Below are 24,210 nucleotides of genomic sequence, written 5' to 3'. Positions count from 1 at the left end.
TTGTGGATTTTCCAAGCTGTGAAGCAGAAAATATTGTGAATTATACATTATAGCCTTAATATTAATATAGACAGTGGGCTATAAAATCAGTGTGAGTTTTTACTCTATGTACATAGAATTTTTAATGTTTGATTTTTTTAAAGGGAGTTTATGATTGTAGCATGCTGAGAGGAGTGAAAACTACTCTGAACTAAAATTTTAAAAATAGAGTGGAATCAAGTACCTTGTATGAGACTCTTAAGGAATCTGCTTTTAATTGCTCCAGAAGAGGCCATTTTTCCTTTCAATATAATTTTAACAACCTATTATTTTTCTACTCTTCAACTCAAATTTGTTTATTCTTTTTCTATTTCTCTTTTTTCTCATTTCCTTTCTTTCTCATTTCCTTCCTTCCTTCCTTCCTTCCTTCCTTCCTTCCTTCCTTCCTTCCTTTCTTTCTTTCTTTCTTTCTTTCTTTCTTTCTTTCTGTCTTTCAAGTGTGGGGAATTTTGAGTTTTCTCTTTCTTCTTGCAGCCACTGGGAGCCCTGGCTCTGTGGGCATTAGAATGCTCATGATGCTTTAGGACCTCCTCTTCTGCAGCACCACCTCCATCTTTCTCATCTACAGACTTGCTTGCTTCTCTAACTCTAATCTCTTTGGAACACTGACTGGTGTAAATTAAGTTAAAGGCCCACAGCTTCTCTTCTTTTAACCAATGTCTTTTGTTATTGGCTTTTGTTAGCGGATGATATGTTTCACAAACCTTTATTTTTTTTTTAAAGAATTATTTATTGCTAACAAGTACAGAGGAAAGCTGTGCTTTGCTTCAATCATCTTCATGTGGAAAATATGATAAACTGTCAAATACATATCTAACATACAGCTAATTTCTCACATCTGCTTTATATTGATAATGTATTCTCATGTTTTAGCCTTTGTGCTTTAAGATCTTACAGCACTAATGCTAACTACTGGGGGAATAGAAAAAATTAATTTTTATATTCTTTGTGGTTTGTAGTTGAGACCAGTATAACACAACTAAAGAATATAAACTCATTTGAATCAAGTTTTATTTATAAGAAAAGAGGCTACAAACCCATGCATTATTATCCACTTGATGAAGGGCACTGGTAGATAAATATGATAGAACACTATGGGCAGAGTTCTGAGGCTGGAGTGTTTGCATTCTTCTACAAGATAAAGACGCCCATTTCCTTTGGAGATTTGAAAGACACCTCTCCAGGACATTCGTAGGACTGGCTGTAGAAAAGATCAAAAAATCTATCCTAGGTTTTCTGACCTACCTCAGAAAAGAAGTGTGCAGAGAAGGTCAGAGAGCCCTCTCTGTGCCTTCCCTTTTTCAATATGCCATTGCACACAGTTTGGGTGGTATGTCTTGAACCCTGTCTAACCAGAGCAGTAAGTCCACCTGCTAAAAAGGTATGATTCATTAGCCAAAAGCTGAAGTCTTACTGGAGAGATCAGAAGGCACAACTCTTCCCACCTTCCATTTAGTAGCCTAGATCTAAAGACTTTATTCTATTAGAATGAATGTATATATTCTATAACATAGTCAATCTCTATTAAAATGAGATCAAAGATAATAGCTATTCATCAATTTAAATAAAACTCAGTGGGGCAGGAGAGATGGTTCACCAGGTACATTCTCTTCACACAGGGTCTAATGATGTAAATTTGATCCACAGGATCCACACGGTAGAATGAGAGAACCGTTTTTTGTTTGTTTGTTTTTCAAATTGTCCTCTGATTCCACATTCAAGCCAAGGGATGGCAACACACACCCACACAAAATAAATAAGTATGACATCAAAACTTCATCCTAAGTCATGACAGACTTGGGAAGTAAGTCAATGCTGGGTTCTTTGCCAAGCCCTGAGGGAAGAAAGGGAGGATTGCACTACCGCAGTTCCCAGGTGCATTTGCTAGAGTGGTGCGCTCAGGCCGAAGGCAGCATCCGAGGGAGGCTAGAATCATAGGAAGACTCCTAGAACCCTTCTAGGTACATCCGTCAGAACTCTCAAAGTCTATAAAAACGTCTATCTGAGATTCGTCTCGTGTTACTGTAGCCACGATTCCTGACATACTTTGTGTCTGTAATTATGAGGAAAATGAAGAAAACTCTGTTAGCTGTGAACTTGAGGGGCTGGAAGATTTTCAGTGTGCGCACCTGCCTGCCATTCTCAGAGTAACTCTGCTGGCTCAGTGAGGAAAACTTTCCTTTGAATCATGAAGTCAGCCTCAGAGGATCATCGGCATTCTCCTTTCTCACTGCTGTTATTTCACTGTCGTTGGCAGCTCCGAATCCTTGTGCGGCCAATGAAGGCAGAGGCCCCTGTTCTCACCTGTGTCTCATCAATCACAATAGGAGCGCAGCCTGTGCCTGCCCACACCTCATGAAGCTTTCCTCTGACAAGAAAACCTGCTACGGTGAGTTTCCCAGAGTTCCTAGCCAAATCTGAATGGAATTCTTTCAGATTCTGCGGGCATTCAGATTTTTCTCACAGTGAAGTAGACTGCCTTTAAAAATATGTTAGCTGTAAGAACAGCTGTTTTTGGGGAAAATGACAATCCTTTCAAATCTGGTATGTTCTATTTGCTGTCTATCGCCCTTTTCACTTTTTTTCCCTGTTACTTTTTATTTGATGCGTTAGCCAAATTTATCTCTGCAAAACAGATGAGTGAGTATAAGCGCAGTGCCAGGAAGTGATGACTTAGGTAGCCAGCATGACAGGAGGAAACCAGCTTTGATCTCCTATTCATTTAGCAGGGGATTGTCAACCTGAAGGAAAAAAAAATGTATAGTTTGAAATATAGCTTTAAAAACAAACAAAAGTATTTAAACTTAATAACTTACATTAACAGAAATAAATATTTTATTAATATTCTTGTTGATAAAGTAGTTACTTAATCTATAGGGTAGAATATACAACCACTTATCAGAAGTTAAATTATGAGTCTAGTACTAGTGGCTTTAGTTCTGCGTATTTATTTCAGAAGAATATCAGACTCCTCTGATCAGGATTCTTGTTTATGTCAATTAAGAGTTTCTAGAGGGACACAGAGGACCATCAAGTGATAATTATTAAAAAAAAAAAAAAAGGCACTAGAGGATACAAACATTAGGAATACGGGGGCTGCAAGTTCTACCAAACCAGAGGGCCATGCTGTGGACATTGGGGTGTCTTTCATGGGCTCAGATATGTAGCTGGGAGGGGAGTGTCCATGTTTTACCATAATGAAGTTATGTGACAAGTTCTATATCCATGGCATGGACACATTACAGACTTGAAGAGGCCCAACATTCACTGTTTCTATTTTCCATTAGTATTGATTGTCTTTTACAGGTCCAGCCCCAAAGAGAAATAACAAAACACCTATTACCTAGAGGAGAGAGTAGGGAATTGAGCATGTTAGTGATTTTAAAGATCCCCACAGAGAGTACAAGGGTTGCTTTGCCATTACAGATGAAGAGGAGTACTGTACAAGAGAATGTGTCATGGACCTGATACCAGATTAGTGCCTTTCTCAAAATAACAACTACCCAGTGACAACAAACAATATTAGAACTATAACTCCTATTTCACAAACAGTACAGGGAAAGTACCTGGATGCTTCCCAATATTAGAACAACAAATTTATAAAAATTTACAATAGAAATGGAAGATTACCTGAGCCCTAATTTTGGCAACAAATATATGAATTAAAGTTTAAAAAATAATGCCTAATTTTATTTTATTCAGTAACTTTTTATAGAAAAATATATTCTTAGGAAATTTAAAAATCATTTAATAAGAGGCAATATTGTTTTTATTACTTACCAATATAAAATATGGGTGTTGAGAACATATATTCAGCAAGTTCTGGTTTTGTTTGCTTGTATATATTGTTTTCTGAGAGGTTCTCTTTGTATAGCTATGGCTAGCCTGAAACTCAGAAATCTTGCAATACCTCCAGATCTGGCTTTAGTTAGCAGTGTTTTGGTATGCTGAGATAAAATTAAATACTGAGATTTTGACATTACAAACTAAATAATATTAGTTGAAGATATTTTTAGCTTTTTTTACATCATCTATCTTAAAGGTTCCGAGTACCTTTAAGATAGAGGATACATCTGTCCATCAGGGTTTTTTTTTTTTTTAATTTTTGTGTGTTAAAATTCAATTCATCAAAAGCTGCTACTTTAGAAGTCAAGACTGTCTTACACTTGCCAGCAACATAAGGAAAATAATGATCACTTTAAAATTTCGTTTTCTAGAAATGAAAAAGTTTCTTCTTTACGTGAGACGTTCTGAGATCCGAGGAGTGGACATTGACAATCCGTATGTGAACTTCATCACAGCCTTCACTGTCCCAGACATTGATGACGTTGCTGTAATAGACTTCGATGCCTCTGAAGAACGTCTGTACTGGACGGACATCAAAACGCAGACCATAACACGGGCTTTCATCAATGGAACAGGGCTAGAAACAGTTATTTCAAGAGGTAAAAGAATTTCGTGATCCCAGCAGTTTGTTATTCCATTTGTGGTAAACATTTTCTTTTATAGTCTTCCTACACTGTCCAACTCAATTGGAAGGTGAAACTGGTTACTCAGAGAACCAACAGTGTCCTCCACCTCTACAAATGTTAAATGCCGTAATTAGATCAAACTGCAGTTTGACAACAAAAAAAATTTAGTTCCATTAAAAAAGAAAAATCCTAGAGCAAACTAAAAATTTTTTAAAGTCTAAACATATTGAAATGCTTATTTTTTTTAATTTTTATTTTTCACTGCCATGAGACACTACCCTCATGCGGACAGCACAGGGAACAGCAAGGACGAGGCCAGTCCTTTGAATTTAGCTGTGTCTGAACCTCTTTTTAAACGTACTGTACAGTGAAATATTCCAGAAGCTTTCTTCATAAGATCGCAACAGGTTCACTTGAATTAATTGAATTAAAATAAGGACAGGCAAGAGGGCTCAGTGGGTAAAAGTACTTACCACACAAACCTGACAGCGTGAATTTGATTCTCAAAATCCAAATCTACGGATGGACAGAATATACTCATAAAGTTGTCATCTGATTTCTATGTACTTGCTGTGACACACATCAGCTCGCATGCATAGGTATACCCATGTATACATACATTAATAATATTTCTAAACTTAGAATTAGATTAATGTACTGTTTGCTTGTATGTTGGCTGTTTTTGCTTTGTATCAGTCTTCATGGAGGACTCTTCACTGTGACCAAAAATCAGACCAGACTTTCTTTTTCTGCATCTGTTGGATATCCGCACATAATATAGACATTTCAAAAGGCCTGAAAGACAGGGGCATCTTTACTCCAACAGATGTGACAAAGCACCTTTGCTCTGAAGAATACTGAGAATTTTGAATCAACTCATGTTTGAGAAGTGCTTAAGTTTATGTTTCATTTAGTAAATATCTTTATTTGAAGAAGCTTAATAATAGTTTTTTACTTTTATTCTTCTCTCCTATAATTCATCCTTACTGCAGTTTCCCCTCCTTTCTCCCTACTCATAATCTCTGCTCCACACATTCCATCTCCCCCAGATCTATAGCTGCCCTGCCTCCCCTCAGAGAAGAGCAGACCTCCAAGGGACATCAACCAGACACAGCAAAACAAGCTACAATAAGACCAAGCACATACCATCACATCAAGACTGGGAAAGGCAACCCAGGAGGAAGCAAGGGTCCCACCAGCAGGCAAAAATGTCACAGAGACAGCTCCCTCCCCTAGCCCCACTGTTAGGATTCCCACAAGAACACCAACTTATTCAGCCATAACATGTATGTGAGGACCTAGATCAAACCCATACAGTCTCTCTGATCTCTGTAAGCCTTAAGTCCCAGTTGGTTGGTTATGTGGGCCAAGTTCTTATAGTATCCCTGCCCCTGTGTTTTATCTGATCCTTGACCCCTTTCTCCACAGGACTCCCAAGCTCTGCCTACTGTCTGGATGTAGGTTTTGCATCTGTTCTTAACAGTTGCTTGATAAAGCCCCTCTGCTCTCTCTGATGATTCTGCTAGGCTCCAGTCCCAGAACACTCTGCAGACAGGAAAAACTATAGATAGAAGGGTTTGTGGCTGGATTAGTGTCCCAATCCCTCCACTAGAGGTTTTCCCTGGTTAAAAAAGGGGGGGGCAGTTCAGGCTCCTCGGCCGATATTCCTAAGAGTGCTTGCTAGGCTCACTCTTGCAGATTCCAGTGAGTTTCCATTGCACTGGGTTTCTACGTCCACCCCAAAATGCCCCCCCCCGATTGCAATCATTTCTCCCAGTATTTTTCCCTCTCCCTACACCTGATCCTCCGGTTCAGAACCCCAGCCATCCCCAGTCCACTTCCAAAATCAGTTGTATTTTCTCTTCCCAGGGAGATCCTTGTTTTCCCTGTTAAGCCCTCCTTTTTACTTAGCCTCTCTGGGTCTGTATAGAATGATTATCTTTTACTTTACAGCAAATATCTAGCTATAAGTGAGTACATACCATGTTTATCTTTCTGAATGTGGGTTACCTCAGTCAGGATGGTTTTTTTTTGTTGTTGTTGTTGTTGTTTTCTTGTTTCATCTCTTTGCCTGCAAATTTTATGACCTCATTGTTTTAACAGCTGAGTAATACTTCTCATAGTGTAAATTTTCTTTATCCGTTCTTTGTCTGAAGAACATCCATTTTCTTTATCCGTTCTTTGTCTGAAGAACATCCAGGTTGTTTCCAGTTTCTGGTTATTAAGAATAAAGGGTATATGCTGAGGAGTGGGATAGCTGGGTCTTGAGGTAAATTGTTTCCCAATTTTCTGAGAAATCACAATATTTATTTCCAAAGTGGCTGTACACATTTGAACTCCTACCAGCAGTGGAGGGGTGTTCCCCTTGCTCTACCTCTTAGCTAGAATTAAAACAAAGACAAAACAAACAAACAAACAAAAAAAAAAAACTTGTGTTTTTTATCTTAGCCATTCTAACAGATGTAAGATGAAATCTCAAAGTTGTTTTGATTTGCATTTCCCTGAAGAATAAGGATGTTGAACATTTCCTTAAATGTTTCTCAGCTATTTGAATTCCCTCTGTTGAGAATTCTGTTTTGATTTGTATCTCAATATTTAATTGCATTATTTGGCTTCTTGAAGTCTAGTTTCTTGAATGGTTTATATCATTGCTCTGTAAAATGTGGGGTTGGTGAAGATCTTTTCCTATTCATTAGGCTAATGTCCTGTCCTATTACCTTACAGGAGCTTTTCCGTTTCATGAGATACCATTTATTAACTGGTGATTTTAGAACAAGTGTTACTGATGTTCTATTCAAGAAGTTGTCTCTTGTGCCAATGGGTTCAAAGCTATTCTCCACTTATTTTTCTATCAGGTTCAGTATCTCTGGTATTATGTTGAGGTCTTTGATCCATTTGGACTTGAATTTTGTGCAATGTGATAGATATGGATCTATTTGAAGTCTTCTACATGCCAAAATCCAGTTAGATCAGTACCATTTGTTGAAAATATTTTTTTCCAGTGTATATTCTTTTATTATTTTAATAAAAAAAAATCAGGTGTCCATAGGTGTGTGGATTTACATCTGGGTCTTTGATTCAGTTCCATTGAGCTTACTGTTTCTAAACCATGTGGTATTTATTTGTTACTAAAGCTCTGTAGTAGAGTTTGAAATCAGAGATGGTGATATCTCCAGAAGTTCTTTTATTGTATAGGATTATTTTAGCTTTCCTGGGATTGAGAATTGTTATTTCAAAAAATGTGTTAAAAAATGTGCTGGATTTTGAGGAGGATTGATTTGAATTGTAGATTGCTTTTCATAAGATGGCCATTTTTATTTTTACTGTTAAACCTAACAACCCATGAGCACAAGAAATCTTTCCATTACCATCAGTAAGATTTTGGATATTTTTTTGTAAATAGATTTTTCTCTCACATAATATATCCCAACTGCAATTCTCCTCCCTGTACTCCTCCTTGTTCCTCTCTTTCCCTTTTCTCTCAGATCTACTCCCTCTTCATTTTGTCTTAAAAACAGAAATTGATGGATCAGAAGTTCTGAATGTTTCGGTTCTTAAGAAGTTAAGTGCTTACTTAAGGCAATGCATGGTTGCAGCTTCTCACACTACATCCTTTCAGGAACCTCTGGCGTGTGCAGGAGTGGCAGAAAGCTGACAAGTGGGTTCTGCCTGTTTTTAGAACAATTCATCTCATTCTAATACTGTTAGAACAACAATTTGTCAGAAGTGATCATTTATTTCCAACTCAATTAAGTCTGAGGAACTAATATGATTTTCTTTTTCTACATTTTTTTTTACAGAGCTGGGTGTAAATGTATAACAGATCTGAAGATATCATTATACTCACTGAAATGATTCCCTTCCAGAATTCAGGAAAGAGTTCATGCCTTTATCAAGAATGCGAACATCTTTCTCCAAAAGCTCTGAGACCTGCATATAGCTAAAGATGCTGCTTATAACCATTAAGGGACAGACTTATATCTGTAGTGATGGAATCCAGCCCTAATTTGTTGAGTGCATATTTTATAAAAATACAAGACTTTTCCACTTAGCAGACTTTAATTACAACTATTTGTCAATGATGAACAATAATATAATTACACTAATAATACATATACTTATTATTATCAGAAATTAATTAAATGATCTATCTGGCCGAGTATTTTACGTAGGAGAAAAAGCGAAGTAAGAGACACAGGATAGCCCCTGTGATACTCATACTGTATCCCACATGGAAGGCAGAGCACAGGCGAGCTCAGGGAACTGAAGAAAAAATCCTGATCACAGCAAGCCCCTTACATGTATATAGCTAAAAGCATGCCTTCTGTGTTTCACCTTTCTATGTTAATATGCAGAATGCCATTGGTTTTAAAGAGGGCAGAGTAAGACATTTAGATTTGTTTTGAAAGTGCTCCCTTTACCAAAGATGGAGAGTCCTGGACCTGGTAGCTTGTCAAAGGTTTGTTAACAGCTTTTGTGGATCTGATAAGTGATAGAAGCTTAGACTGAAGAGAGAAAGACAGGGTTTGAGGGAATACTGGCAGATTGAGGAGCTATCAAAGAGGACAAATGCAAAGGCAGATGGATAGTTTAACTTGAAGGTGGAGGTAGGGGCTCTGTCAAATTGGCTCCTCTGTTTCTTCTTCAGTGAGCTTGCCTTTCTTCCAAATTGCAGCCTTGCTAAAGACTATGTGATGGCTTAAATGAGATATGTGCCCATATTTCAAAACTGAGTTCCTAATCAGTGGTGCTGTTTGAGAAGCTTTATGTGTGGGAAGCCTTGATGAAGAATATATGTAGGGAAGAACTTTGAGAGTTATAGTGTCAATCCCAAAGATGTGAGGAGAAAGTCCACTGATCCAAATTATCATGACCAAATTAATTAAACCATGCAATTGATTAGAGCAATCTATTTTATTCATGTACACAGACTGTGTTCCACTATAGTGGGGTTAAAAGGTCAGCATTGGATGTGAGGAAGGCAAAGTTTTTATAGCTCAGGGGTAGGGACTTCGAAAATGAGAAATTTTGGGGCAAAATAAGCAGAGTTGCAGGAGCAGAACATAGCAAGGTGATCATACTAAGACAGTTATAACAAGGAATTCAAACAACCCTATGAAACAAATGCAGTGTTGCAAAGATAGTCATACAACTTTTTAAAACAAAGACATGATTGCCATATCCTGGAGCAGGCAATGCAGGGCCATTTATAGTTTATTCTATAGGTGGGGCACAGCACAATAATTGAGAAATAGAGATTTAATAATAAACAGGAATGAGCCTAGTTTGTCTTTATTATAAGATGGTTTTTAAGCCTAATATGGAGGCAGGTTGACTCATCAATAGTTTTACCCCACTACGTTCCCTCTCTGCTTCATTCTTGCATTTGTAGAGGGGATCTCTCAGCAACCTGTTGCCATGCTTACCATTTGCTACCATACCTCCTTACCATAGGGACTCTTACCTTTCTAGAATGATAAGAAAAAACAACAACAACAAACAAAAACAAAACAAAACCTTTTCTTCCTTATATAACCTCTTTCAGGAATGGTGTTTTGTCACAGCAACAAAAACTGCAACTAATACAGATGGTAGAACATTCCATTAGCATCAGACCAGAGATGAACTTTTAACAGGTTGGCTTTGGACTTCATCAGGGTATCATAAATCCCAACAGTGATCGCGATGCTTTTCTTGTCTGTTTTTTGTAGTCCTTTAGATGGCCTCTGCAGAACTTGCTCTTCCCAATGGTTACCCTCTGTTCCTTTTCAATAGTTTTTTTTTTCTTTTTCTTTTCTTTATAATTGAAAATAGATTCTTCTCTTATACATCATCCCCACCACAGTTTCCCATCCCTACACTTCTCCTAGATTCCATCCCCAACTCCCCACTCCATTTCTTCTTCAGAAAAGAGCAGGGCTCCAAGAGGTGAAAGCCAGACAGGACAGAATATAATACAATAAAACAAGGCATAAGCCCTCATATCGAGGCTCAACAAGGCAACCAAAAATGAGAAGAGTTTCAAGAGAAGAAGGATGAGAGAAACATCTGCTCCCACTCTTAGACTCTAACAAGAACATCAAGCTTGGAGAGGGGCGTGGGAGGAGATGAGGGAGGGAGGGTGGGATTGCGAGGAAATGAGGGAGGGTCTACAGCTGGGATGCAAAGCGAATAAAGTGTAATTAATGTAAAAAAAATCAAGCTAAAGGCCACAACACATACACAAAGAACCTGGTGTACACCCATGTGCGCCCTGTGCTTGCCTGTTCAGTCTCTCTGAGCCCATGTGAGCCCTGCTTAGTTCACTAGGTGGACCAAGTTTTCCCCGTGTTAAGAGGCCAGTTTGGGGAGATCTCACACTAGCGATATGGCTGCACACCTAAAAACTCTAGATCAAGAAGTAAGCACACCTAAGTGGAGTAGAAGAAGGCAATAAATCATCAAACTGAAGGATGAAATCAATAAAATAGAAACAAAGAGAATAATAGGAAGAATCAATAAAAAATAGAGTTGGTTCTTTGAGAAAATCAAGAAGACAGACACACCCTTACCCAAACTAAAAGATAGTATCCACATTAATTAAATCAGAATTGAAAAGAGGGACATAACAACAGATGCCAAGGAAATTTGGATAACCATAACTCCTTATGGTTATAAGGAGTACTTTAAACTCCACTAAACAGGAAATTATTTAAAGAAATAGATAATCTTCCCAATAGGTATCATTTACCAAAGTTAAAACAAGATCAGATAGACCTATAACCCCCTAGTGAAATAGAAGTAGTCATAAAAAATCTCCAAACCAACCAAACAAATAACAAACCAAACAAACCAACAAAAACATGGCCAGAGAGAATTAGTCCAGAATTCCATCAGATTTTTAAAGAAGAGTTAAATACTCAAAAAATTATTTCACAAAATAAAAACAGAAGGAACATTGCACAATTTATTTTATAAGGCCATAGTTACTCTGATACCCAAACCACACTAAGTTTATAAATATAGATGTTTAGTCCACAAAGCTCAAGAGAAGCAGTCCCAGACTTGTGCTAGAGTTCCAGGGAAGTCCGGGAGAGCCACTAGTCTTCAGTCTATTAGCAATTTTGAAGGAGTGGGTTTTAATAACAGCAAAGAAATGGCTCTGGAACAGTATTGAACTTGCCAATGAGAGTGAGGAAAAGCAGACAAAAAGCAAAAGCTTTCTTTTTCCATGACCTTTTATATAGTCTGCCACTAGAAGGTGTGGCCCAGATAAAAGGTGGATCTTCCTACCTCAAAATATCCAATCAAAAGAATATATTTTACTGGTCTGCCGAGCTACTAAAGTTTTAGTTGATTACAGATATAATCATGTAGACAGCCAAGATTACCTATCACCTCCCCCTTAGGAGGGAACAGCCTTGCCGCCAGGCCACAGAGGAAGACAATGCAACCAGTCCTGATGAGACCTAGGGTCAGAGGGAAGGGGAGGAGGACCTTCCCTATCAGTGGACTAGGAAAGAGGCATAGGGAGAGATGAGGGAGGGACAGTGTGATTGAGAGGAGATGAGGGAGGGGGCCACAGCCAGGATACAAATTGAATAAATTGTAATAAATGATAAAAAGTGAAAAAGAACAAGAAAAGATTACCTATCACAAACATCAAATGTAATTTTATACTAAGAGAAAAACACAATTCATAGAAAGAGCTTAGTACTAAACAGCTTTATTGTCCGGTCTCAATAATTCTTTTATTTGAGCCTCTGCCTGGACCCATCAGTCATGTTGTCAGGCTTATTGACAGGACTGACTGACCTCACATCAGTGTGACACAAACACTAATCCTACTTAATCCCTGCATTTCTAATATTATGAGCGAATAATTCCATACTACAGATGAGAAAACTCAAGGTCATAGGAACTGAACTGTTGCCTCAGAGGCACAGTGAGGAACTAGTAACAAGCTTACCCTCAGGACCACATTATTCCTGCTCCTGTATCCTTCATTATGTGGCAATAAGACATTTGGGGATTTTATTGCTAGTTACTGGAGAGTAATTTCATCAGCTGGAAGTACTGCCTCTTTATAATGGCCCCAGAGCTCATTTGGCCCTCCCACAGGTGGACTTTTTTAACTTTTTTTTTTTTTTTTACAACAGCGTGCCTCAGTAAAATTTAAGACACTGCTGCTAGTTAACACGATAAAGAACATTACAAAATATTACAAAAAGAATGTTTAAAATCTCTAATATAAGAAAGGATAATAGTTGATTGCGGTGGCTAGTTTTTGTCAACTTTATACAAAGCAAAGAAACCCAAGGAGAAATCTCAACGGAGGAGTTGCATCCTCAGATTGACCCACCTGCAAGTCTCGGGGCATTCTCTCTATAATGATTGATGTGCAACAACATATCTGAATGTGAGCAGTGACATTCTTGGGTGGATGGTTGCAGGTGGTAGGAGAAAGTAGGCAGAGCAAGCTGGGGGAAGCAAGTCAGTGAGCAGCATTCTTCCCCTGAGGTCTTGCCTTGAGTGCCTGCAGAAGTGGCTTTTGGTCAATGTTTTTGCCACAGCAGGAGCGAAATGAACGAGGACATGTTTTGTTTTTCATATTCTTATATACGTGTTCTCCTTTTATTTGTTTGTTTGTTTGTTTTTAATTTACCCCTCTAATGATATACTTAGTAGGAGGTCCATGTTGCTTTCTACTTTTATAGATAACAAAGAGCTTCAGTCAGCCTTGCCACTCTAGGGAATAGTAGAACTTCCTTTGTACCTGGTTTGTTTGCAGACTGTTGATTACAATGATGTATTCTTTCTCTCCCATATCACTCCCTTATATAAATAAAACAACTTAGTGAGTCTGAGCAAAAAAAAAGCAAAAACAAAGCAAGCAAACAAAAAAAGCAGAGGTTTAGCTTTAACCAGATGCTTATGTAAATTTCTTAGAGAATGTGCTCTCTACCTATTCCACATTTTCTGCAAATCCTCTGGTGGTCTTTTGGTGAAGTGCATCTGTTGTCTTTCTCTTGCCAAAGTGCATCAGAAATGTGAGCAAAGAATTTAGACACACAATGGCAACTTCATGAAAGTCCACATCATTTTCAGTAGAATTTCATTTTTATTGGCAAAGGAGCTTGTTGTGTCTGCTGAACTCGGACTCTTTATCCTCCTGCCTCAGCCTCCAGAGGGCTGCAGGTATCAGTGTGTAATTCATGCTCATCTAAACATGTAATTCTAAATGAACTTTGAATCTAATTGAATTATCTGGGAATTGTTCAATCTTGTTTGAAATATTATCCACTTATGTAGCAATTATTTTGTCAGTGTGAAGTACGATTTTCCTCTCTATATATTGCAAAGCATTAAATATAATAATGGTTTAAAAATAATAATTATTATTCTAAATTTGGTCCAAAGAGAATTAAGCAAATGACCATAGATCCATGATATTGGTGCTCTCTAGACTTTGAAAACAGTAGAAAGCTTAGCTATGGCACTTCTGTTGTTTACTCATACATGACCAGAATTTTCCATTTCTCATATTTACTGCGAGCATTTTTGTGGTAGAATAACATAAATACCTGTGGTTTGAAAAAATAAAATAAAATAAATACAACCAGCCATAATAATGCCTACAACTGCTGCCCATTAGGAACTATGCATCCATAGTTAAAACTTGCAAATAGTTTTTATATTTTCAATTAGAAAAGTGAGTGTGCAAATACATGCTAATATACAGATATTAAAGAAATTCTATAGAATTTTTTTAGGTTCTGCATTTGAGGCATTAGATTGGTGAAATGTTGTTATGCGTGCAAAGATCAAAAAGCTCGAGATCTTTCATTAACTCAGGGACCATGACCTGTGGCAATATTCCCAAATTTGACTATATGACTAAAATTTAAGGTTCAGAGAAATAAAGACTATGCTATGCCTAATCTTCTTAGACAATTAGATAATGTTCACAGTGATTTCTGACATCTAATTACTGAAATACTCACTGAGGAAGGAGGAAGTCATCCTTACCCCTACCACTCTCATAATGAGATTTCTAGGGCTGAACATGACTTGAGCCAACTCTTGCTTTGGACTGGCTCCTCCAGTTTCCCTGTCCCTCAGCCCCACAATAACTGGCAAGGATGATATTAGGAAGTTACAGAAATGTTCTAAATTTGAAACAAAAATTAGCCAAGGGCTAAGATGTGGGTCGGGTGGTAGACTGATTAACTGGTCTACACTAAGTCCTGGCTTTGATACCACACAGGGCCTCATGACAGTGCATACCTAACCTAATCTTAGAACTGGGTAGATAGAGACAGAAGGATCCAGATCAAGATCAGCATTGTTTACCTGAGATCATGCCAGCAGACGTCAAAAATAAAAACAAATTTAGCCTAGAACTTTGAGGTACAGAAAACAATGGGCTGACTTTGGGCATTGTGCAAAAGTTATGATATGACTAAGAGGTAAGATGACTGATAATTCAATAGAGGTTGAAGGTACTAGTGCAGAAGTGAGCAAGGAGAGGTATGGGGAAACCTTGGTTCATGTGTATGTTACATAACATTTAAATATTGGTAAACTTATCAATCTCATGGAATGTATCGCCTCTTAATGGTGAAAACACTCATTTTTTTCTGTTTTTTAAGGAATGTGTAGTTTATTGTCATTGCCTGTAGAAACTATTTTGTTTTTAAATCAGCCTTTGTCTTGGTTGTTAAGTTGCACCTTAGACAAATTCAATTCAGCTCAGTACAAAATTCTACCTTAAGGATTATATTCTCACAGCTGTGCAAGTACTAGCCCGGTTCCTTTTAGCTTCACCATTGTAATGATAAACATCAAGTTTATCTGGTTAGTCTCTGAATTCGTTCATGTGTCTTTGCAATCATTTCTTCATCTTCTCACAGTATTATTCTTTTGCATTGGGGGATGGGGTTGTCTTTTATTAGTCTAGTGGAAAAACCTCAATATTACCTCAAAGTTCTTCCTTCTCTTTTTAAATGCTATCCTTTGAAAACATTAATTAAGGATGTTGAGCATCTCTTTAAGTGTTTCTCTTGATTAAGTATCTAGTAAGGGAACAGCTACTATTTCTGACATGAACTCAATGGCTGGCTCTGTGACCTCACCCCACCCCAGAGGGAGAAGCAGCCTTGCTAGGCCACAGAGGAGGACATTGCAGCCAGTCCTGGGGAAACCTGATAAGCTAGGGTCAGATGGAAAGGGAGGAGGACTTCTTCTAGCAGTGGACTTGGAAAGGGGCAGGGAGGAGATGAGGGAGGGAGGATGGGTTTGGGAGAGAATGAGGGAGCAGATACAGCTGGGATACAGAGTTAATAAACTGTAACTAATATTTAAAGAATAAAAAAATAAAAGTAACTCAGAAAATGAAAAAAAAAATATTAAATTACTCACTCTGTCTTTCAGACCCAGCTTCTAGCTTCTCCATTGTCACTACGGCTAACTTTTTTTTTCTTGTTTTCTAGTCAAGCTGGTTTTGATTATTCTACACATAATGTTTAAACTTGGACATTCTTGATTACTTTCCTCTTCCATTTCATTTGTTCGAATGTCTTATATTATTCCTTTCTACTATCACAATAAACTTCACCTATAGGAATATGACAGCATCTTTTAGGACATTTCCTCCATGAAAGACCAAGATTTGTGGTTGATGTAGGAAAAATGAGGCCTGTCTAGTCTAGAATCAATTTAACTCTCCACTGACAAGTAGATTTCTAGTAGTGTAATGCTTAATGAACCATGTGGGAATATTCTAACATTTTTATATATCTAAAGAAATAAGAGAAAAATCTAGATTAATAATTTTTTTCAAAAATTGTCCTTAAACAGAAATTGATTTCCCCATTTACTTACTGCTAATGATATATATAATTTTTTAGTGCTCATTCGGGCTTGCTTTCTCACTCATGAGTTATATTATACCAAGCAGCAAATATCCCACAAGAGGGAAGATTCTCTGTATGGGTTTTGTCTTGATACTTGCCACATTTCTGAACTCCCATTTGCTTACCTTTATAGCTTTAGATAAAATGTACTTGGTGTGTGTGTGTGTGTGTGCAGCAAGCAGTCATTCATCTGTCTACTGATTTTGACATAAATTCTGAAATTAAATCGTATCATGCACCAGTGAATTTTCTGGTATGAAAGGATACATCTGTGTTAGTTCAAGAAAGTAGGTTTCCCCAAAACAGAGAAAAGCTGAACTTTCTGGGAAATACGCTCAGAAAAATAGGTTTTAGGAGTCGAAATACATTATTGCAAAATTTTTGTAAAGAGAACAAAGATACACAGTGATTTCTTTTCTTTGTTTGTTTTTTTTCTTTATTTATTTCTTCCTGTTTTTCTTCATGGCCTTAATGGGCAGTTTATAGAGTTCCCTAAACCAATGATTCATGGGCTTTAGTTACAGTAAAAGCAGAGAAGTTTGATCAACTGTCAGACTGGTAACCGAAAATGCCATCTGGGGCCAAAAATATTACAAGGATACAAAGTTCTGATTGAGATTGCCCAGATGCATATACTCAGATAAAAACACCCCAACACACTTCAGCTTTATCCTTGAGCTTTGAGGTTAGTTGGCATATCCTTAAAATTCCAGATCATAGTTGATGAGTTTACTAAGTCACTATAAATATGTATGTTGCACATGGCTAAGGAACTAGTCAATATATAGGAAATATATGTTGATAATATATACTGAGTTTGGCTTTACAGTTAAAGAAAGTCCATATATTTGATTCACTAAGCATCGGAGAGATAAAACAAAAAATATTTTATAAATCATGTCTTCTACTAGAGCCATGTTACATCCTCCAAAGGATTCGAAAACTCCTTTGTATTATTTCTGAGTTGCCTTGGGTTAAGATAAGTAAAGACGCTGGAAAAAAAATCCATGTAACTGATACCAATAACAAAGAACTAGGCCCCTAGGGTTGGAGCCTACCGCAAAACCTCGTTCTTATAGCACAGCCTCTCTGCAGCCCGCGGACTCCAGAGGGTGCGGTAGAAGGAAGTATACCTGGAGTGAGAAGGAAAGCCTAATTTCAAAGAAGTGTTGCATTATTTCTGTCTCGAAAACAAAACATAAATATGAGATTGTGCAGTGAAGGAGTCCAAATTCAGAATGTAGCAGTTGAACAGTGAGAGTCGGGAGGGACCTACCAGGAGAGCGTGCCGAGCTTGTGAGACTAGATCTGGCGCTCTAAGAGCCAGACAGACTGAAGAAATGCTTCCTAACCTTGGAAGGATAGTAATCAGGTAGCACCCTTTTCTGTGCTCCCCAGCAACAGCTAAGCTACTGGACTCCGGGTCCTCTTCTGCTTTGTTAGCAACTTTGAAAGTCTGGAGTTTTCTACTTTCGCATTGGGAAAAAAAAAATCTAGTTTGCTAGCTTCCCTTGGACGGGAAAATTGTATTGATTGCGTTGGAGTGAAATAGCACTGCCTGGACTGGTCAGCCCTGCAGTTAGCTCCTGCTTGGGAACCACCTCCGCCCTCAGTACCTCGACCATTCCCACAGCCACTGAACAGTGTATTTTCACAAGTACAAGGTAAGGTTAAGGAACTGAAGATTAAATGTCCCTAGAAGTACCAAATGTTAGAAAATGACAAAATGCAAAAAAGGCAAGTCCAGTGTTGAGCTGTCAAATGGCACATACAGGCACTAAAACGACCTCGCTATCCTTTACTAAACTCCACAATTTATATCTGTTCTCTTCAGTATGCTTCTGTTTTTAAAATGTCCTACTGTTTAAGATGCATCCCCATGCTTGTTTTTCAAGATGCCCAATTCACTAATCAAAGAAAAGCGGTCCAGACACTCTCTTTAGTGGCACTGGATCCACACTTAATTAGGTTTCAGTCATTACTGCAGAACCCACATTTTGGAGTGATGTTAAAATGATTTTAGTTTTATTCTCATATTTCATTAAATTCCTGTTAATTATCTGTGTTGAAAAGTACTCAAGTCTGCTGTTTTTTAGGAAAGTTAAATTATTTTACTTCACATCAGTGAGAAATCAGCACTTAAAACATCAAACAGCCCATTTGTGCACAGACACAGCACTTTCTCCTAAGTGGATCTTGTGCTACCAACTGCAGGAGCGATAACTCTCGATTTAACGTGGCCACCTCCACCCACAAGACTTCTACCAGTGTCTGTCACAAGGGTTCACTGGTGAATCACTGACTGTTACTCTAATTTTAATGGTAATTGTTGCTTCAGGTTTCCTAATGCCTCAGCAGTTAGACATTAATGATTACACCTGCCTTCAGAAGTGTTGATAAAGCAATGAGATTACCATCTTGTACAATTTTAGCTAACAAATTAAAGTGTAAATTAGGTTTTCTTAGACAGAAGAGCCAGGGGAACGTGAACCAGTCACTCTCCATTTTCTTTATCCTGTTTTACAGATATTCAGAGTATCAGAGGGTTAGCGGTGGACTGGGTTTCACGTAACTTATACTGGATTAGCTCAGAATTTGATGAAACACAAATTAATGTGGCAAGGCTAGACGGCTCTTTGAAAACCTCAATTATCCATGGAATCGATAAACCGCAGTGTCTGGCAGCTCACCCAGTCAGAGGGTAAAGTATGATTTTTAAAAAGTTTTTTTTCTCTTTATGACATTTTGTACTATAGTGTATATTTTACATAAAATAATTGTTTAATTCAGATGATGGATTCAGACAAGGGTAGAATCAAAATGTAAATGTGAAGATGGAAACTGTAGAAGATTCAGAGTCTTGGTTGGAGATTATCCAAAAGAAATACAATTTATAATCTCTCATTAGTGTGTGTGTGTCTAGGGAATGGGAGTTTAGAATGAAAAGCTTTGTCAAGGAAAAGCAGTTTCATTTTGAATGCTGGTTGTTAACATTTCCTGACTCTGTGGTCTCTGCCAAGTGGCCCTGCTCTTGTCTCTGGTGAGTCCAGGAGCTTGTGTGACACCAAAGCTTTCAGGAGAAAAGGCTAAAATGAGCCTCTTCTCATCTACAGCATCTAATTCCTTCTCAGCCAGGAGGATTTGGTTTTGATGAAAGACAAAATAAAAGTAGTTTGCTGTAGTCTTGGTTAGGCATCAGGTTTGAGATTGGAAGGAAATGAGAATAAGATAAATTTCTTTCAAGGAGACCTGAAAGCAAAAGAGATGCTTTCTTCCTAGGTCATTTTTTAGGAAAGAATTAACTCTGTGCTCAAAATATTTTTTCCTTTATTCATATATATATATATATATATATATATAAAACACATATATTTGATTAATTTCAATAAGTGGATCTGCATGTAATATTTTAATTCATATCTTTTGAATTAAGGAAACTGTACTGGACAGATGGAAATACAATAAACATGGCAAATATGTGCTTTCTTCCTAGGTCATTTTTTAGGAAAGAATTAACTCTGTGCTCAAAATATTTTTTCCTTTATTCATATATATATATATATATATATATATATATATATATAACACATATATTTGATTAATTTCAATAAGTGGATCTGCATGTAATATTTTAATTCATATCTTTTGAATTAAGGAAACTGTACTGGACAGATGGAAATACAATAAACATGGCAAATATGGATGGAAGTAACAGCAAGATTCTCTTTCAGAACCAAAAGGAACCAGTTGGTAAGTATTTATTTTTTTTAAATTAATATTGACAAGTTTAATATGATACTTCCGCATGACTTTGAACTAAACCCTAAAAAGATTACAGGTTAGTAGTAGAAATGAAGTCAGTTGCTTGATCACAAGAAATCTGTTTTCTCTATGTGAGAGTCTGTTCTGTGTGGGGGAGGGGTTGCTATTAAACTTCATGAGCACATAGACTGCCTGGGCTTCTGTGCAGCAGCTTCGTACATGTGTATTATTACATTTGCTTGCTTCCACTTGATCTCCTTCCTTTGCAACTCTGTCACTATCCTCCCAGCTAGTCCACTTCTGTTTTCATGCAACTTGTATTCTCTTAAAGTATCCTTACCCTCTTATCCTAGGTAGGGTTCCTAATGGCCATAAGCAACTTGGGGAGAAGAGGAGTTATTTTAATAAACTTCACCATCACAGTCAATCATCAAAGGAAGTCAAAGCAGGAACTCAAGACAGGAACCTGGAGGTAGAACTTGACGCAGAAGCCATGGAAGGGTGCTTCTTAGTGGCTTGATCTTTATGGCGTACTCACCTTACTTTCTAATAGCACCCAAGGAGCACCTGCTCAGAGGGGGCACCACTCAAAATGAGCCAGTGCTCCCACATCAACTACTAATTAAGAAAATGCACACAGATTTGCCCATAGGCCAGTCTAGTGGGGCATTTTCTCAACTGAGTTCTCTCTTCTTAAATGATGCTAGCTTGTGCCAAGTCGACAAAACCGAACCAGAGCTCCTTCGTTTGAGCAATTCCTTTCTTCTCATAGATCCCTCTCTACTTTCACGCCATAGCCACATAAAGAAATTTAAATACAGATTCCATATAAAGAAAAAAAGATAATATTTGTCTTTGTGAAGTCTAGCCTGTTTCGCTTTTTAGAATGGTCTTGGGTTCTATCTCTTTTCCTGCAGATGTCATTATTATATTCTGCATCAATGCAGAAAGGCTGAATAAAATTCTGTTCTCTATATCACATTTCTTATCAGTTGATCTGTTGATGAACCTCTAAACTAATTTCCTGTTTCCTGTCTTTGCTATTGTTAGTAAGATATATACATATATGTATATATATATGTGTATATATATATATATATATATGTTATACAGAAATATGCAGGTAACCCTGTGCTATGCTGTATTAAAGTCCTTCAAGTGTGCCCAGGAGTGATGTAGTCAAGTCATACAGCATGATCTTTTCTTATTTTTTTAAAAAAATTTATTTAAAAAAATTATTATATTATTTAATATAATTAAAAAATATTTAATTATATTATATTATATTATATTATATTATATTATATTATATTATATTATATTATATTATATTATATATATTATATATATAATATATATATATGCCATCCATCCAAATATATATATACAGTTTGGATGGATGGCTTGTAGCACAAAAGACAAAATAAGGCAAAGATACATTTAAAAGGAAATTAGAGTTCCTCAGATGATTATAGCTAGAAATAATTGATATGTCAATTCATCATATTGTCTTTGAACTACTTCAAAGGTAAGAAGGAAATATTATTGTCATTGATACAGAAAAATAACTCTCTTTAATAGAAAAAAATGGGATCATTTTAAACAATTAATTGCTTTATATATATACATACATATGAGCATGTTCATGTGTATATATATGTGTATATATATATATGTATATTTACATGTATACTTTCATGTTCATGTGTAAAGGTAGGGATATGTGTGTGCTCACATGTGTGTATAAATGTGGAGGGCAGAGATCAACCTTGGGTTTCACTCTTTAGAAACTGTCCACTTTGTGCCTGGGGCTAGGATCTGAGGCTTCTGTGGATACTAGGCTGGATGGGCAAGAAGCCCTTAGGCAATTCCTGTCTCTTCCTCATCTCTGAGATTACATGTAGACACCACCACACCTGACTTTTTACATGGGGCTGGGTATAGAATCCAGGTCTTAATGCTTATGGGGCAAACACTCTACTGGCTGACCCTCTCCTCAGCTCATAATGTGATGTTATTTTACATTTCTTCCATGGTTAAGGGTACTGAAAACTTTTTTCCATTGTTTGTCGATAGTTTCTATTTTTTTCTCCTGCTCAAGTCAATTAAATTCATTCGGATATGTATTGGCTAGATATTTTGGGTTTTTGATGGCTGTTTAATTTTTGGAGTTATGTATGTATTTTATATAGACCTCCTGTCTGATGTGTAATTGGCAAAATTTTCTTTCCAATGTGCAGTTGCCTCTTCACTCTGGCAGTTGTTTCCTTTGTTATGCAAAAGCTTTCCAATCCTATTGATGAAACTCCCCCCCCCAAACAAAACAAACACACACAAAAAAAACTTGCAAAATAGCAAGATATAAAAATCAACACACAACAGTAATTTGTTCTCTGAAAATACAGCTTAGTAGAAAACTCTTGCTTAGCATGTGCAAGTTTATGAGAGAACTAAATTTCCTTCTTTCATAGGAAATTGAAGGCAGGAAAATAAATAAACTTTCCATATTTATGGACTTACCAATAGTGTAAAAACTAACGTGTTTCAGGAGTAATCTACATATTCAATATAATCCCTATCAAAAATCCCCATTATGTTGCTCATAGGACTAAAAAAGTCAATATGAGAAACTTAGTGGAAGCACACAAAATCCAAAATAGCCAAAGCAATTCTAGCAGAAATGGCAGGGCTAGATATATCACTGTGCCCAATCCCAACCTATGGCATAGAACTACAGTAACAAAACCTGCACAGTGCTGACAAAAACGATCAATGGAACAGAGTGGAGGCTGCAGAAATAAATAAGCCTATTAAATTCTTACGGGCCCTTTGGTTGCTTCCAGAATCCTATTTAGCACAAGAACTAATTAAGAAAGAGGGAAGTCTAGAAGTTTACTTAAATTTACATACATATGTGGGACTTCAGGTGAGACTGGAGTCCAAAGAAATGACCAAGCATGATACTTCCACTTTTCAGTGGACAGATTTGCCCCGCCTTGTTCCAGAAAGGATGAGTGTTATCAAGCCATGTGGAAGGATGGGTGGCTTGTAGCACAAAGGACAAAATAGGTCACGGATCCATTTAAAAGAAAATTTGAGTTCCTCAGATGATTATAGCTAGAAATAATTGATATGTCAATTCTTCATATTGTCTCTGAACTACTTCAGAGGCAAGAAGGAAAGATTATTGTCATTGATAGAGAAAAACAATTCTTTTTAATAGAAAAATATTAGGATCATTTTAAACAATCAATTGTTTTGTATAATCAGAAGAGTGCTGATATTCTTGAGATGTTCCTATAAAACATCTTTGTAATCAGACAAAAAGAAATAATTTTAAGGAATACTATGTAACAGGTATCTGTGTGTGCTAATATGGTTTCATACCCTCCATTTTCTTTTTTCACATTTTTACCTTTTGTGAGGCAAGAAGTATAATGTTTGTTTGTAATTTCAAAGTTTTTTTTTAAAAAAAACAATGTAATTTGACTTTGCTTTTACATTAAATGCATGAGCATGACAAAATGTACAGTAGAATATCATAGTTTGAGATGTATATAGAATATTTTTAGGTTGAGAAAATAATTAATATAACCTGAAGTTTTTCATCAATAGTTTCTTTAAGAATTTTTAATTTTTAATTTTAATTTTAAGAATATGGAAACATAGACATAAAGTAGCTCATTCTCAATTGTAATAATTTAAAAGAAGTTCACTATCACAAAGATTTGAAATAATGCCTTTCATGTATACTTATAGCCTAAAACAAACAGTTTGGTGTAAACAATATACAGACTAGTTCTTTTCTTTGTACTGTCTGTTTTGAGATTTGTGCACAGTTGAAATTCAGGCTCCTGTTAGGAATCTGGGGCAGATTGAAATGCAAATCTTTCTGTGAAGAAGACAGAGCAAAGGAAACTGGCTGTTCAGGGGCCAGATCCACACAAAGTACTCTTTTTAGATGGAGGAGGGTCATCTACAGCTTGCCAGAGGCTGCTCAGAAAGCGCATGGCTGAGAGCCACGAAAAGAAATCAATTCTTTA

The 24,210-nt window shown here is 36.9% G+C and overlaps 1 protein-coding gene across 1 annotated transcript in view; it reads left to right on the top strand.

Annotated features, from left to right (window-relative positions):
* The window catches only part of Lrp1b (LDL receptor related protein 1B), a 2,037,254-nt gene that overhangs the window by 1,388,047 nt on the left and 624,997 nt on the right, over window positions 1-24,210 (top strand). The window contains exons 28-31 of the mRNA XM_060390094.1: window positions 2,297-2,428; window positions 4,257-4,484; window positions 18,932-19,106; window positions 20,061-20,155. Coding sequence (XP_060246077.1) covers window positions 2,297-2,428; window positions 4,257-4,484; window positions 18,932-19,106; window positions 20,061-20,155 — 630 coding nt within the window. The remainder of the gene's footprint in view (window positions 1-2,296; window positions 2,429-4,256; window positions 4,485-18,931; window positions 19,107-20,060; window positions 20,156-24,210) is intronic.

This window comes from Meriones unguiculatus, chromosome 8 (assembly GCF_030254825.1).
Source record: "Meriones unguiculatus strain TT.TT164.6M chromosome 8, Bangor_MerUng_6.1, whole genome shotgun sequence".
NCBI lineage: Eukaryota > Metazoa > Chordata > Mammalia > Rodentia > Muridae > Meriones > Meriones unguiculatus.
Note: the sequence above shows the minus strand (reverse complement) of the source record. Positions and strands in the feature narration are given on the sequence as shown.